Raw genomic sequence first — 17695 nt, 5'->3', positions numbered from 1 at the left:
GCCTTTATTACCTATATTTAAAAAGAAAAACTCAGAATTAAGGGCCTTCTCAGGTTGTACAACGAAACCAGCGCTGCCAGACGCGCCGGAGACCCCCAGCAAAACGCCAAACCCAAAGCAAACTTTACCCTGCTTAATGATAGAAATTAACAAAAAGTCTGCTAAATCCACTAATTAAAAATGTACTCTTTAAACGACATGCCAAGTGTTCAGCTGCAGAGCGGCATATTTAGCTAGTTTAGTGAACTCGCTCCCATTTCTTTTCAAATTACATGTTAAAATTTTATAGAAAAAAAATCTTACTTTTCTCGAGTGCCTTGCATTACAAAGAATGGACAGTCCCTTTATCTAAATATAAAATTCCATTTTCAGCAATTATAGGCTGCTCCTGGTGATGCTATAATTACAGCTGTGCTCAGTAATAGGTGTCAGGCAATGCACACTCATACAATAGTTGAATAAAACTGCAGAACAATGGCGCCCCTTCCAAATTCACAACCTTTAAAATGAAATTGACTGTGCAGAATTCAAATAAAAAAGGCATCAATATTTCTTTAAAAGATTACAAGCTTGGTTTAGTTTCCTAATAAAATGTACTGCAAACCTTTCAAGATCTAATTTGATCATATGGGAATCCCTTATTACAGATAATGTGAATTTAAGGAAATCGGCATTAAAATAGAATAGGTAACTACATTTGTCACTGAAAGACGCTTCCTGGCCCTTCTTATGAAGTACACAACGCTATTTTTGTCTATTTGCATTCTTACCTGTTCAGCGATGTTACCAGTAGCTGCAGCATTTTATTACAGGCTTTAACATTTAGCTAACAGGTGCTGCTGTCACAGTAATTAAACATTTACATTTGACACCAAATATATCATGGGACCAATGTTTCACCCCTAGTTACTGCTCAAGCCTAGCAGCGCCTTCGCACCTCTCTGGGGAACGTGGAGAACTTTTGTTGACCTTTTACCTTGTTATCTCCATCCCATCCAAGATGGCTGCCAACAACAGGAAGGGGGAGGCGAGAACACCAACTCCATCAGCTCGAACGGAGAAGACTCCGACGAGGCCCAGATGAGGCTGCAGCTGAAACGCAAACTGCAAAGGAACAGGACGTCTTTCACTCAGGAGCAGATCGAGGCTCTGGAGAAAGGTAAAACCAGAATCCAGGTCCCTGCCTTAATCCTGCGCAAAGAGCCCAATGTGCATGCTTCGCATTGAACGGTGCAGGTACTCCGGGGGTGGGTTCAAGCACGTACTCTTGCGGAATTTCTAGGTGAGTGGTAACAAAGGGTTCCTGTTGGATCCACTGGCTGGCATGTAGACTTCTTGACATCTGTAGATTGGCTCTGAAAACAATTGTTTCTTGTACTCTCTGGAACTGTTTTTTGGTGGTTAGTGATGAAACTAGTTTCAGTTAAACAATAGATTTTGCCAATGGTTGTTCACTGCCCATATACAGTCCAATGTGTGAACGTGAAAATGAGCAATTTGTTCCAATGGAAACTATTTATAGCTGAGGCAATCAGAGCTTCCATGAGGGATAACAGCTGCTTTATGTAAACACATCTCCATAACTATTACCATAGCTGTTAGTCCCCTAATTTTACGGGCAAGGGGGCCATACTTATGGTATGTGGCCCGTGCTTAATTTGTAATAAATAAATACGTGTGCAGGGATGCAAACTGCTGCCCTTTGCCAAACCCCAAGGCGGAATAGTCTTGATTCCATCTCTTGCCTCTTTCATTCCTTCTTGTTTCTTGATCTCACTCTTACAATTTCTTTCTCATCCCTGTTTTTTTGCCACTGTTGTCCTATCATTCTCTTCCCCCTTCTTTCTCCCCATTTGCCTTTCTCCCTTGTTCTATGGTTTGAAGTCTGGTGATGAAAAATGAGCCCTAGGCCCCCAAAAATAAGAGCAGATACCCACCACAAGCATCCGCCATCACTAACAAAGTACCTTATGTGTTTGTTGGAATGTGTCAGGATGTGTTGCCTTTTGGGAGTTGTTAGTGGGGAGCCGGGTATAGGAAGGGATCTGTACTACTGGGAGTGCTTAGACATCATAAGAACACACCAGAGGGCATTGGAAGGAGCGTTGGTGATGTTTAAAGTGCAAGCCATTGCTGCCAGGGTTGATCTTGGCGGGAATGCCATGATTGTTACCTGGGGTTCTTGGGCACAGGACAATTTATGGTACAAAACCAAACAAGGGGCATTCAAAATTCAAAGAATAATAACTGAAACATATAGGCTAAAGTCACAAAATACTTGAATCAACTGGAATTTTGCCCACTGTAGTCCAGAAGATGGCCATAATCCATGTACCAGGGACTGGATATGGCAGAAACCTTTCAGGGTTGAGCAAATGTCATTTCCACCAGGGACAGGAGGCTTAAGGTTGATTCTCTGATGCTTTTCTGGAGATAAAACCCCTTGAGAGGATGTTTCTTTACCACCCAAAGGTCAGAAGATAAACACATCATTAGCCATCTATCCAAGGGTGCCAGTTGGTACTCATATTCCCATTTACCTCCACTCTGATAAAAACAGCGCCTAGCATTATTAGGACGAGGTGAGACTGTGTCCCCTGAGGGGGCTTGGTTTTATGGTTCCCTCGCCAGTGCTATTAGCTGACGCTGATCTCCTCTGAACTAACGTGGTAATAACATTTATTCTTGCAGAGTTTGAACGAACACATTACCCTGACGTGTTTGCAAGAGAGAGACTAGCTGCCAAAATAGACCTACCTGAAGCACGAATACAGGTACCTAGCGCTTGTGTAATTAAATGTCTTGTGTCTTGGATGTCGAGCTGTTTGAGCCACTAACATACTAATTACTGTCAGGCATGTGGGCAGACGCGGATCCTGGGAAGCAGAAAGGGGCAGCTTTTTCAACTAGTCTTAAAGCGTTTTTGTGCTCCAGATTATTTAATTCCATGTGAAATTGCAACATTTTATTTTATTCATTTCTTTTATTTCTTAGCTTTTCTATCCTTGCTGCTAATGTTAATTGACTTCAGTTTCATCTTTGTCATTTTAATTGCCATGTTTATTCCCTTTGTTCCACTGGATATCTTTAATCTTTTTATACACATGTTCACATACATGGGCGTCAGTTCACCAAAATGCCAGGGGTAGCGAAAGTGACATCACACATTCCATCTTTACTTTCACTCACACACACATGCTTACACATACAGACCCATATTCACTCATACACACTCTCACATAAACACACTCTCAGCTATAAGCACGCACACAACATAAATTTAAGTGTTTTTTACTTACCTCAGCTACCAAGGAGGTTCATATTCCACCGAACTTTATTCAATTTTTTATTACACTAATACATAATAATATATTATTCACTATTACTGTGATAAAAAAACTGATTGAAAGCAAGGAAGTGGGGCTCCAACCAACACCCATAAGGACGCGCTGCCCCTGTGTTCCAGGCACTGATTTTGCGACCTCTGAGGCCATGGGTCGCAGAGGCAGTGCCAGGAGCCTCAAGGCGCAAGCTGGGGGTCGCAGCTCTGACCCCTGGTGACCTCTAATTGACGTCCATGTCCACATACCACATCCAGCGCGTCCATTTTGGTGACTGTTCTAAAGGCCTTGGGGACAGTGTGGACTGCACCCACACCAGCTTATAGGAGCACTGTCCCAGAAGAGGGAGTAGCTGAGAGTGCCATTTTGTGCCTTTTCTATTTCTGCCACCATTTTGAGAAGACTGACTTGTGTTAATTGGTGCTGGTTTTAGGTCTGGTTTTCAAACAGGAGGGCAAAGTGGCGAAGGGAAGAGAAACTGCGGAACCAGAGGAGGCAAGCAAGCAACACTCCCAGCCATATCCCCATCAGCAGCAGCTTCAGCACTAGTGTGTACCAGCCCATCCCCCAGCCCACAACACCCGGTAAAGTAGTGCAAGAGCACAAACGCAGAGCCTTTTTCTGAAATCCAGCATCAACAGAGCTCTCGGCTTGTCTCATGTCCTTTAGTTACAGTGATCTGTGCAGAGCACACTCACCAGAATGTAAGCAAAAAATGGGGACTAGATGAAGCATTCACCCCGACATGAAACAATTTAAGACCTCTACCTGTTAAAGTGTGTGTGCTGCTGACAACAACCAACATCTAACATGTTTTCTTATGTCATTGACTTTGTAGTTTCATTTACATCCGGGTCCATGTTGGGCAGAACAGACACATCCCTGACAAACACATACGGCGGCCTACCACCCATGCCCAGCTTCACAATGGGCAACAACCTGCCTATGCAAGTGAGTAACAGCAATGTTAACCACGGCAGCCATATTGAGAAGTGTTGACTTGTGTGTGTACTTGTGTATCTGGCGCACAGGGCCCAATGCGCACCTCATGGTGGTTACAAATAGCGAGGGCATCTAATGAATAGGGCGATGATGGGACTGTCAGGGGGAATGAATGTCCAATGACATATTTAGGACTATACATGATGGATGAGAGGAGACAGGCAGAGCCCCAAGGCAATTCTTCCATACAACACATGCCCTTAATTAAAGGCACAACGTCGGATCACATGCACACTGCCACACTGTTTAAGGATTAGATGTGCATCAGACAGAGAGTAGATGACTGCAGAGCGGTAACCTATGAAACAACAGAGATGTACAAGGTTTTAGGCAGCTTTGGAGAAGTTGTGAGTGAGGGGGCATCTTAGTAAACAAACTATATTTATCCACATACCACACCTCCTTGGCAAGGCAGCAGCTTGTTGTGACCTCGACCGGCCATATTTAGTCATCTTTGATTTTTTTTTAGGCAACCTTGGTGTCACCTTGTCATTGGAGTTTTAGGTCGATCCCTTATTTTGGGACACTCTTAGTCAATGTTGTTAGCCTTTTCATGGTAGTGTTTTCTCAGTAGCTCTGTAGCCAGAGCGCCAGCGATGGGGCAAGACACAAAAGCAACGTCCTTTGGATTGGAGAAAAGAGCGCATTACATTCAAATAGGGTGAATAAAGAGGGGTGTGATTTGGTCCGAAATCTAAGCTGCTTTGGGCCTTATGCCATGGTACAGAAGATATATTTTAGTTTTTACATTTGGTAACTACTTTCGGCTCAAGCACATCTGTCAATCGATCTGGAAGACCAATATCAGTGGTTCAGCGGGGCGTTTACATGAGTCACCAAGGACTTCGCAAAAATATTGGGTGTTTAGCAAGAACTAGAACTTTGCGGTTCAGTTCAGTCGTTTGCTAAGAAGCACTTTAATGGCATTAAGATGCCTCAGAAAGACGTAAGAGTCACCAACAGGATTTGCACAGCACAGCTGCAGGTATATGGCTTAGTGTTACTAAAGTTGCATTTTTTTTAACACCAAGAGTTGTATAAAATACAAACTGGACTAATAGACTGTATGCACTGACAATCTCGAAGGGGTCAAGTTAGCAAAAATAAGATGTCCTATGTACTTACCACATTAAAAAGGCCCTTGAGTGCTACAGGGGTAAATAAATAGGCGTAAGCATGCTGTACAAGGAAGAAAAAGATGGTTTGCTGCTGCTTTGTTTCACGGGTGTGCCTTGGGGATGAGTTACCGGTGTGCATGAGCGGAGGCTGGGGGAAGTCGGATCCGTTTTCGATGCCCCTGTTAACTTGGAAAGGGAAAAGTGACTCCTGTTGTTTTGAAACCATTTGTTTTTTGTTCGCTGACAGAAATAGGAATACCATTCCATTTGCACCTGGTCTTGACATTGAACCTTAAAGCATCTTTCGAAAACAGACACTTTGCCCAACATTTGTGTGAGAAAGCAACACAGCTTAATCAGGCTCAAATGGTCTGACCCATCACCTGGTAAATAGGATTCTCGTTGTTTTGGGGCTCAGAAGGGTCGCCATGGTGCAGTCATGGAGAAATCCTCATGCAGTGCCTCTATTGCAGTCACTCCCTTCCTCATTCACCTTTCGCTTACTCCCTTTGTTATTCACTCACCCGCTCACAAGTAAACAAATACACTCCTGTATGATACACCTTCCGCCAGATGTGAGCAGTCAAATCAAAAACCCTTTCATCAGGCGATGTGCATCTTGGGATTTGGTGATCACAGTCCACATGATGGTTGACAAAAAAAAAATTGGACAATAAGTAGCGTACACAGCATTCTGCAATATTTACTGTTAGAACCAAACAAATCTGGGTTCTGCAACGAGAATATAACTGGGAGCAAGCACAAAGGGGGTTCCAAGACCACCATCTACCAATCGTCTCAGAAGAGACAGAATTAATACAGATTTTCTCACTGTTAGAACATTTCTACCTATCTAGAGGTCTAAGAAAAAGCCCAAAAGCCATTCTCAAACACACCTAAATGGCACAGCTCCTTATAGCCACCTCCCTCCCTTTTGTCTTGATTAACTAACTGCAATATCTGGCACAGCGGCCATCAGTTACCACTGTGGTTTCAGGTGGAGTTGAGTGTTAATCTGGGTGCAGGCGGTAGTATGTTAGGCTGGAGTCAGGAGAGTGTTTCCCACATTCATTCTTGTGCCCAACATTGGCTTGTAGCATTGCCAGCTCTCCATGCCAGGTGAGGACCAGAGAGGGAGTAGGGAGCTGAATGTCCAAGTGTTCTTAATAAAAGACAGAATGCTAAATAATAACCATGCTTTAATTGGTTGTGTGGCTGCTGTAAGTAACACACGTTGTTGGGATATATATATATATATATATATATATATTTATATATATATATATATATATAGAGATACATAGAAATATATATATGTGTGTGTGTGTGTGTGTGTGAGACGAGAGAGAGAGAGATAGCCTTATAAATGCTCAGGACCATAGTGCATAAAAAGTGTCTGGCAATAAACTATGAAATTACCAGCCCCCTCACCTGAACAACATTTTTGAGATTGCGCGTAACTATCTATATTTACATGTGGTCCTGGTCATATATTTTCAAAGAGTGTTCCTGTTCATTTATATGCTGAGATGGTACAGCAGCAAGGGCCATAGTACAGACAGCCTCACTATGCTTTTTCCTTTGTAACTTATATTACTTCAGTTCGTCAACAGAATTGTAAAGAAAAATAGTAAAATCCTCCCACTTAGGATGTAATTTTCAGACTACTCGCTGTGAGCACATGACAAAGTCTCATGTCATCTCACACCTCTCCTCTGCTATAAGCCAGCCCTACCTTTATTACAGACATGGTGGATGGTACTTCATTTATGAGATATATATTTATATATAACCTACTGGTGGTCGCCAGTAGGTAGTTAGAGTTAGGACCATGTTTCCATAGGAAAATCGTTTTTTGACTTGCCTATATCTTTGGCACCGTTTGACAAATCTTCACAACATTTCCCCCCAAAAAGTGTCACGGTGATTCGTGTTGCACATGGAAGGTTTCGGGGTGATCCGTCAAGCAAGGGCAGAGAAAAAGGGGGCTAAAAAAAAGGTCCAGTTTCCCATGTTAATTTCCATAGGACTCTTTGGACATGACTACAGGCTGAACCACTGGACAGAATTACACCAAATTTGGCAGAAAGTTAGCTGTCAGTCCACAGATTATGCTTTCGCTAATTTGGTGTGAACAGTTCTGTAGTTTTTGAGAAATTTAGGGAAATTGAAATTTGTATATCTCTGTCCGCAAAGTATTTGCAAACAAAGATGAGCTCATGCAGGGAAATGCATAGCTCTCATTGGCTGTCAACACTTCAAACCAGGAAGTGTTGGCAGCCATCTGGGGACTCAGCTTCAGCCAGTCCCAGAAAAAACAGTACAAATAAAATAAAAGGGTCCAGGGTAGGGATACCCTGACCCCTTACCACTGGTGGGGACGTCCCAGAGGGACACCCCAAATCAAAAAACATTAAAAAAAAAAAAAATTTGTCCACGAGTTCCCGATATTCCCGGCAATTTTGTTTTTTTAAAAAACAAGTGCGGACTTCCCTGGCTTGGCGCTTGTATATATATATATGCATGAATCAATTCGAAAATTGGATTGGGCCACATATTATTTGGAGTACAGTGAAATGCAAATAAGACTGTCCAGCCAGTTCTGCCAAAGCAGGAAGCTACATAAACTACAGTGTTATACTTTGTGCAAAACAAACAGAAATATTTACGAGTATAAAATTATGACTAGGAACATTTCACAGTTTGGTAGAGATCATTCTGTCAGAAATGTGATAGAGCGTAATTTAAATAATATATATAAAAATAAATGTTTAAATGCATAGTAACAATGTAGATTAACTTGGAGTATTTGTTTTTAACCTTAAATAATAAAGTAAATGCTTACAGCCCATTAACTCATTACTTGAATGTGTATTAAATAATACAAAATATGTATAAATATTATTTGCGAATCAATAATACAAATACACATCTGCACTAACATTTTATTTTAATTTAGTATTTGATAAAGAAGTAAAACAAAAAGTTTGAAGGTTTCATTTAATAACTCTACAAATACATAAATGTACATTTTATCACTTTAATATCTGTTCATATAATTTTAAATGTTGAACTAATTTAAAGTATGTAACTTTAGTTCCCATGGAGTGTTATATTTAGATAGGATTGTGTGCAGTACCAGTTCTTGGCCATGTGTGGTGCTTGACTTATTCCAAGGCTCGACTGTAGTACATTTGAGCTTATTTTGACACCCTAGAGCTGTAGTAATTTTAGAAGTGTATGCTATGAACTAGTATTTTCATAATCTTTTGTAGGTGTGTTTTGTGTTAACATGTCTCTCCCAAACATCTTTTAAATTTCCCTAAATCCCTCCAATTTAATAGTAACTATTCCCCATTATCCCACCACCCCCCCGGTCTGTCCCATAATTAATACAAAATCATATACGTGTGTATACGGAGATCTCCACCGCCAGACAAGATAGGAGAGGCAGAGGTTCCAGCCACAGGTTTATGAATTGCACTTTGTAGTACATGAGTAGTAATGCTGTAGTACTACTTTCTGCAGTTTGTTAATCAGGCTCTAAGTTTTGGTTTTACATTAGACCCACACACTTGCCCTGGGGTTAAAAGATGCTTTAAGCGCTGTGAGTGCATAGGCACCACTCAGAGGGCAACAAAGGATTCACTGTTTATGAGCACAGTCAGGTGCGCATTCTGGACCACTTTTGTGGATGTTAGTTTTACACCATTGTTGGAAATGAATTTGTCTACATTTGCTTTAACTTCTATTTCTTGTGTCTCACAATGAATACTCCTTCTTTTAATTTAGTCTTTTTACCCAAACTTGTATAAGGAGCCAACATATATTGATATAAAATCACCATTTGGTTATAATTGCACTTATAATTCATATACACAACTTGCAGCTTGTTCGAATTAAACTAATCCATTTCAAATTTGGAATACATGTTAATTGCTGAAATATCATATAAAATGTTAAAATGCAAGGTGCCCTCATGTTGCCCATTTATGCAGTACAAGTAATGTTATACGGCTCATTGAAGGCTGATTAAGAATTATGCGCACCTCTCTCATGTTTTTGTAGCAATATGAGTACAAAGTCTTACATTTCAAAACACACGGGTGGAGTTGCTTAATAGTACAAAGGAATATTCGAAGATGATCTCACAAATTTAACAATGGTGTTGATAGGAAATTAGTAACTATATTTTTACTGGCATACGTTGAGGTACACAATAATATTTATATGGTCTATAACTTTGACTGATGTTAGATCATATTTATAAATTTAACATACTTATTACTGGTGATAAAAAAGCAAACTGCAAATTTCAAGTACGTTAGTGCAGATTTTGCCAATTTGGAGCTAATTCCTTATCTTGCAATGGGAATGACTTCAAATGATCGCAAATTAACAAGTTTCTGGAAAATGCGTATTTTTGATAGATATCTCTCCCTGTTCCAAATCTCAAACAAATTTTGAGTTTGTTTCTAAGTTGGATCTCTAATACTAAATCCGTTTTGGGAACTGAAAAGACATGACCCGAGTTTCTGTTGACACAAACAAAATTCACATGTTATAGGCCTGCTAAAGGCGTTGCTAGTAAACCAAAATCCATGTCAAAATGGAGGAATTGCGATGGCTATGCAGTTTATTTTTTAAATATATATATTTGAATTTAATACACTCATGATGCCTAACAAATTTTTCCAGCATTCAAATCTCCAAATGATTAAGGCTGATTTGACAAAATCCGAGCCCTACATTAGATTTTAGATCTCTATTTCACAAACAGAACAATCTGCAAGGAATTACACTCATTCTATTTGACAATATCTTATACTAACACCATTTCCATTAGGATTTGAAAGAGTGAGTCAAAATAAAAGCTATGTCTTATCTTTTTACATACATTTATGAACATTAAATATTTAATTTATATGAAATGAGCTGGGTTATTACCAGATATCGATTTGTAGCATTCATTATGCGAGTGGTAATGCCATATGAAACATCTTTAATTGCTCTGTCTGAAAAGACGTTTGTGATATTCCATCAATACCTTAATTAGTCATAATTTATACCATTGTGAAATAACCTTAAAGTCATTAATATTGCTTCCATTTCAACAAACGTATACAAATATCTTTGATTTTTGTCTTCATGCGGCGTGAGTTGTTTTTCATTTTCATGAGGTTTTTGCCTATAAAGAATGGGACTCTCTGCACATGAAAATTTGTTGTGGATCATACACTGAGGCCAGAGACAGGATGGGGACTGGCAGGGGATGAAAACTTTGGGATAATGCAAGTGGTGTGTGAGTGCTTGAACTTCAGTTTGGTCCACACAGGTTGGCCCACAGGGGCCTTGATGGGCACAGAGTGGGGAGAGCTAGTTTGTCGAGAATCATGACGGGGCTGGGACCAGAAATGGGCACAACTGCCAAGTAGAACCAACCCACCTCTTTCCACTGCCTCAGAGGGCTGCTGGAGCTGCCTCTCTGTTTCTTTAAGCTTTGCACTTTCGAAGGTTGGGAAGTTGTCAGTTAACATAGTTTGCAACTTTTTACATTAATATTTCAGCAATAAATTTGGAGCAGTTCAGTTGCTTTTGGGGAGTTTCTTTAATTTACTAGGTTGGCTCGTTGAGTGGTTCCTGTGATGCTGTTCGGTTGTGCCTGCTTGATGCTCATTTGTAACTCTGAGGCTGTTCAGCTGCGCCCCTTGTGGTGCCTGTGATAGTGATTAAATGCACTTGTGATACCACAGTCGATCCTAGGGAACTGCTGCTCCGCAGTTTCTCTAACCCTTCCCTATCGCTGATGCCCCCCACCCCTAAAAAACAACATAGCGTCTGACTCTCCCTCACTTTGAGTTTCTCACTGTGTGAAACTTTTTTGGAAAGAGGGTTAAATAAATAATGTTCATTTTATGGCATTTCTGGGATTATTCAGCACTCAGTAGTCAGATCTCAGTGTTAGTTAGGAGGGGAATGAGGTTTGTTGCCAGTCCTTTCTTGAATGGGGTACAGTCTCAGTCGCGGCTCGGGGGGATTCCTGGGGGTGGGGTGGCGCGTGTGTGGGGGGTAATAATTACCATTTAAAAAAATAAAATGAAAAAAAACGTATCTCCTCTCGCGTCACTCCTCACTCCTCTGCTGCACGCAGGCACAGGCTCCCAGCCTGCCCAGCAGCCAACACTGATGCTGGTCAAAGCAGCATCAGGATTGGTTGGGAGCCCCCATGCAGGGTGCTCCCAGGCAGACTGGGAGCCTGTGCAGGCTCTCTCCAGCCCAGCAACTGAGTTGCTGGGCTGGAGAGAGCCCTGTGCGCATGTGTGTTTGGCCGGTCTGAGACGGCTGGCCAAACATACATGCGCTCTAGGGGGAGTGCACAGTTCACTCCCCTCTGCTCGTCACCCCCAATGCCCCGCCCCTTCCACAAGGAAGGGTTAATAAACACCGTTTATTAACCCGTCCTTGTGAAAGGATTGCAGCGGTTGCTGATGGCGGGGATGGGGGCAAAGCTCCTTCACCCTTATGGAGGAGCCGCCCCTGTACAGACTTCAAGTTTAAAGCTCTTTGGTCTTTTTTTAATGTCATAATATGCACATTTTTAGAACCAGCTCTACCGGGAGGTCTGCTCTAGAGGCACCAGAACATTTGATAAGCAAAGGCCAAAGCGACATTTTAATAGCACTTGCACCTAGTAAAATACCCAAAATATAACATTTTAAAACTTTTTTTCCAAATGAATGTTAATGCTAATAAATTGTTTAATTGCCTTCAAATTATCAAAAATGATTACTTCTGATTTACATCATCCATCAATAATCTTCAGTGCATGTCCAGATTTGCACATTCATTCACTGCCTGAATGCACACTATAATTCACTCATTAGTGCATGTCAGCTTATAACTGCACCATCAGTCAGTAACCCTAAGTGCATAGTCAGTTATTCAACAGCACTGTTAATGATCAAATTTGGAATATCACCTGTCCAATCTCCCTTTGTCAGCCGCTTGCTGCTGCCCCCTTACCTTCCAGAACATAGCTTGATGCCCAGATGGCGGCCCAAGTTCATGCTTCTGCAGCTATGGCCTGGGACTGTAGGGGCAACGGGCTGTGGGAACCCCACACACAGGGTATTCTTGGGCAGGCAGCTGGGAGAGATATTGTAGTGACTCTTATCCTTCCTTGTACATGTGTGACCTCAACCTGCAGTGCCTGACACTTTGAGGGGTGGAGACACCCACTCCTCTGGTCGGACAGTAACTCAAGAGCAGCTGACAGCAGGATGCCATGAAGGAAGGCCTGCTAGAGTTCCTTCATGGCAGGAAGGCTCGCAGGCCTCGCAAAAGGCTAACTCCAGTGATTAAAGGATGCTGGGGACTGGCACGGCAACAGCCCCTAGTCTCAACTAGGCTAAAGTCATTGTCCTTGGCCCCAAAGGTCTGGGCCGACACTGGAAAAGATCAAAAGCCATATTCATTAGTAATAATCAATGCAAGAAACAAGCCACTCTACCCAGGTCTGGAGCTACGTTGTTGATTTTGTTCATGGATCACAAGTCAGTTGTCTCTTGATTGATACACCTGGTAAAAAGTTACAGCATGAGATCATATCTGTTTGCGGAACAGCCCTCCTCACTCAGTCATTCATCCACTCAACCTTCCTTCAATCCACTCATTTGTTTTCGAATCAAACTGTCTATTCATTCATCCATCCATCCCTCCACCCATTCATTCATCAATCTATCCTTTTGTATAGTTCATCTGTCTCAGTACCCTGCTCTTCTGTCGATATAGATCATATGCTAACTGAAGAAGAAGCAATGCTAAAGCAGCCGCTAGTTGTCAAATTACTAAATATGCATAAAAGCTGCAGTGAGGTTTTTGAGATAGTATCATGGCAAACCTTTAGAACTTCTAACCGGGCACCCTTTCAGCTTATCTGGAAATATATTTGTCATCAGTACACACATAAATAAACATACCTACATCCACTGCTGACAATTGTCCCCATCACATGAAGAACATCTTGACCCAGTCCTGGATTCCTAGCCAACTGAGCACTTGGTATCATGGGACCTACAGGCTTGCTTTTTTCTTCATACATACAATCTTGTAAAGAGCTGCTGATTAAAAAGCCTGGACTGGTTGAGGTGCCCTTCAAGACAGGGGGCAATTGACCACAAGTTGTGGCATTGTATACACACACACATTACTGGTGTTATAGGTAAATCTCTCTGCTCTCTCTCTCACTGTCCTTCCCAACCTCTCTTCTGTTCCCCCTTTGTTTATCTATCTGTCTAGACAGGAAGTGGAAATTAGGAAGTACAGTGTTTGTGTTTAATATCACAAATCTGTGCATTCCACTTGTTAGTAACATTACTTTTCTTTCTTCTTACAGCCCCCAGTTCCCAGCCAGGCCTCCTCCTACTCTTGCATGCTGCCCTCTAGTCCGTCAGTGAATGGGCGGAGCTATGATACATACACACCTCCTCACATGCAGGCACACATGAACAGCCAGTCCATGGGCACAGCTGGCGCCACTTCGACAGGTAGGCGTCCATTCATTTTTCCACCCTGGTAAACCTCATGGAAGTGTTAATCTTTGATTTCATCGATCTCATACCACACATCCTCAATATATGGTGCAGGAAGCATCCCACTCCTCTACTACCCAATTGACAATGCTCAGTTCTCTTATAACATTTTGAATTCTTGCGGATTGTCACAAACAAATGTCCACCAAATTACTGCAGAGGAGGACTGGTAAAATGTGAAAAGCACTGAAGGACCAAATAGTTTACTTGGGCCTGGCAGCAGACTATTGTCTATTGGCTTCTATATCAAATCACAGCCACTCTTGATTGCTTGTTGACTGCTGTGTGCAACAGTAGCTGCCCTGGTTAGGAGGAAACATTGTGGGTAGATGATTCTGCTGCCTGCTCTGTTTGCTTTCTAAGCTTGGCCAACACAATGAATTGGTGCCCCCTGTGTCATTGAAAGTAGGGACCATCATGAAGCCCAAGAGGAACAGAGGGAGGGTAGTTGGTAAGTGAATGTTTAAAGATGGCATTGGGGGATTTATTATACAACAATCTCGGAGGCACTGGAAAAAGCCTGTGGTGGACTACTATTTTGGGTACAATACCAAACTCTGGAATGTGTCATCTCCACCTTCCCAAAAACACAATCGGCCACATGCACCCCAAAAAACACCGACAGACACAAACAGAAGTTGGTCCCCCAAAATGCCCACATGAGAAGGGCCTGCCACAACACCGCCCTTCACCACACAGAGGTCCTGAAACTAGGCTGCAAGAGGTGCTGCAGCACCCACATAAAACTTAAAATTGTTTAGATGCAGAATGATCAATAATGGGGCCATTGAAATGGCTGTCTTTTGGTGGCAAACGTTGTTTTTCAAAGACAGACTGCCACATGTCCCGTTTGCCTTAATGAGGTGAAGTTACCGGTCAACACCTGCGCTCTAAAAATTGTTCCATTGCTACTGCTCAACCAATTCACAGCACCTTATCCTTGCAACTGCACCAAGTGAAGGTAGAGCCATGCCCTCCCACTGGCACACACAAAAGAGGCCCCTCTTCCATGAGCTAACGAAGAGAGAAGTTTGCATTGAAAGGGGCAGATCACGTGAGGCTATGCTTCCTACAGAAAGGCTTGTAAAGTCAAGAAGGAAGATGCAGGGGGCACAAAAAGCAGACTGTTAAAGGGAGAAATTGATGAGCAAGAGAGAGGTTGAGTGACAGAGAAATATAAGAAACAAAAGCCTAGCAAGTGAACAGTTAAGTCTTCTTAGACTAAAAATGAATTATGAGGTGTAGAAGAGATAGAAGACTGGAGGTGATGGGGGAAAGGTGAAAGAGAGAGAAAGAGCTGAAGAGTGAAAGGAAAAAAAGAGTCAGGAGAATGATGCAGATGAAAAGAGAGACAAGTAGGGAGGAACCTGAAGTAATGGCGAAGATAAAAAAAAAAAAAGTTGCCTGGATGTTCAAAATAGTGGTGCGGTTACACAGCTTCATGTCCTGTGCATATGAGTAATACCACCCAAAGAGAGCTTAAAGAGGATAACAGTACAATTGTAACATTTGTAAGTGTTGCTAACAACGTGATACTAACACCCAGGGCAATATGGCTAAAAATGATCGTTTAACACAAATAAATCGATGTAAGTCAAAAACATTCCCAAAGGTGAGATGGAAGATCACCTTCCATTCAGTCTCTCTCCACGGAATAATCATTACACTTTAAGATCAGTTAAAGCTCAAAACAACCCCCCTTGTGAATTAAACCAGCAGTACTATCAGTGCTGTCCCCCAAAGCTGAAAAGTTGGCCATATTTATTTTGTCCTAATTATTATATAATAGCTTTAATTGGTTCCAAAAGTACCTAGCCTACAACTACTTTTCCTTGAAAAGCACAAAAGCTGAGGTTGCTTATCAGTAAAACCATCAATTTAAAAACACCTCAGCACAATCACTATCTAAATGGAACAGCTATGACCAGAATAAAAGACACATTATTTAATTACAAAATAAACCGCAGATCACTTACCACCAATAAAAACAATGATTCAATAGATCAGTGACTAGGATTGTACATGAAATAGCCCAACTTTAGATTAAACAGAGAATGAGTGGGGAGAAAAAGTAAGGCACAGGCTACAACTATTATTATTTTGTTTATTTTTGTGGAGGGTGGAGGGGTCTTGCAGGTTTACTGATGAAGTTTCAAAACACGTGTTAAACGACCCAACTAAATTCCTGGAAAAATAAATGTTATGTCGTTGTACAACACAATCTATCAAATTCCTTGAACTTACAACCTATTCTTTTTTTTTCTAATTCAGGTCTCATTTCCCCTGGAGTGTCAGTCCCAGTACAAGTTCCCGGCAGTGAACCTGACCTGTCTCAATACTGGCCAAGATTACAGTAAAAACCGGGCTAACATAGCCAATGACTTTGTGGAGAACAGTTGGATGTTCAGCAGTATTCTATAGAGGAGGGACACGGCTGGCAAAAAAGTATCCCTCCGCTGCAACTCTGCCCTGAGTTGGGAGGCTTCGGAAAGACTTTTTCAAGGGACCTTTGCACAATTTGAAGGCGTTATATCAGTTGGAACAAATCTTCATTTTGGTATACAACCCTTTACTCATTTTGTGTGCTACTTGTAAATGGGCATTTGTATGTTATAAGACAAGAACAACCCAAACTGACTGGACGGACGGTATTTGGCCTAAGCTGATCATTACGTTTTTTTTTTAACAAAAAAAAAAATGGAAGCCATGATGGACCAGCCTTTGCCACGATTTCCAGAGTTTTCGTCGACAAATACCGGACAGGTCTACCGCGTTGTGCATAAGCAGACTGGCGTTCCATGTTTTTTTCTATCATTCCACTGCATATAAACTGAAACTGGAAGGTGTAGGTAAAGACAATGAAGCCAATGGAAATTCCAAAGGCGAAAAGCAATCCAGATGATGTTTATGTCTACAGACCGGGTAAAGAGAAAACTTCGAGAAGGAAGAAACAAGTTTGGTAGATAACATTTAAAAAATAAGGTAGATTGTGTCTTCGATATAATCCGATTTGTTTTATGTCGAAATGTAAGTATTTGTCTTCCCTAGAAATCTCCCGGAATGATTTCTATAATAAAGTTAATTTCATTTATATTTGACAAGAATATTCTATAGATGTTTTATACACATTTTCCATGCATCTTGCGTTTCTTTCTTTTGGGGGGGAGGGGGAGTTCAGCGAAGAGTTTATTGTTCCTACCTGTAGCTGTACTACATGTTCACAAGTCAGATCATCTTTGTGCATCTAGAACTCATTCCTAATCAATTAAAAGTGCTTGCAAGAGTTTTCAATTTAAGTGTTTTGAAGTTGTTCACAGCGACATATCAAACGTAACCATTGTTGATTGTAAAAACCATGCCAAAGCCTTTGTATTTCCTTTATTATACTATTTTCTTTTTAACCTCATAGTGTGGTCGTGAACCTTTTGTTACTACGTTCGATGGCCATTAGACACTGCTCTCTTCTCCATATAATTTCGAATATGGTGAAACAATGCTTCAATAGACATATCGATTTCAATATCTTCTACCGGGCTTTTAGGTACCAAATGTTAGTTTGATTGGAGTACACAGTATATCAAGACATTTTGAGACCAGCTGACAGATATTTTCAAAGCACAAAGTAGAGTCTTGTCTAGAAGGA

The 17695-nt window shown here is 41.4% G+C and overlaps 1 protein-coding gene across 20 annotated transcripts in view; it reads left to right on the top strand.

Moving 5' to 3' along the window:
• Positions 1–17458, top strand: part of PAX6 (paired box 6) — a 50437-nt gene extending 32979 nt beyond the window's left edge. For 12 of the 20 annotated variants that reach the window (XM_069223497.1, XM_069223495.1, XM_069223485.1 and 9 more), the window contains 6 exons: positions 1001–1159; positions 2692–2774; positions 3775–3925; positions 4180–4292; positions 13857–14007; positions 16324–17458. In XM_069223497.1, the coding sequence (XP_069079598.1) occupies positions 1001–1159; positions 2692–2774; positions 3775–3925; positions 4180–4292; positions 13857–14007; positions 16324–16409 (743 nt within the window). In that variant the 3' untranslated portion in view covers positions 16410–17458. The remainder of the gene's footprint in view (positions 1–1000; positions 1160–2691; positions 2775–3774; positions 3926–4179; positions 4293–13856; positions 14008–16323) is intronic. The other 8 variants (XM_069223503.1, XM_069223487.1, XM_069223488.1 and 5 more) reach the window with 1 other exon arrangement.
• Positions 17459–17695: the final 237 nt, after the last annotated feature.

This window comes from Pleurodeles waltl, chromosome 3_1, assembly GCF_031143425.1.
Source record: "Pleurodeles waltl isolate 20211129_DDA chromosome 3_1, aPleWal1.hap1.20221129, whole genome shotgun sequence".
Classification (NCBI taxonomy): Eukaryota; Metazoa; Chordata; class Amphibia; order Caudata; family Salamandridae; genus Pleurodeles; species Pleurodeles waltl.
This window is presented reverse-complemented; position numbering and strand designations above follow the sequence as displayed.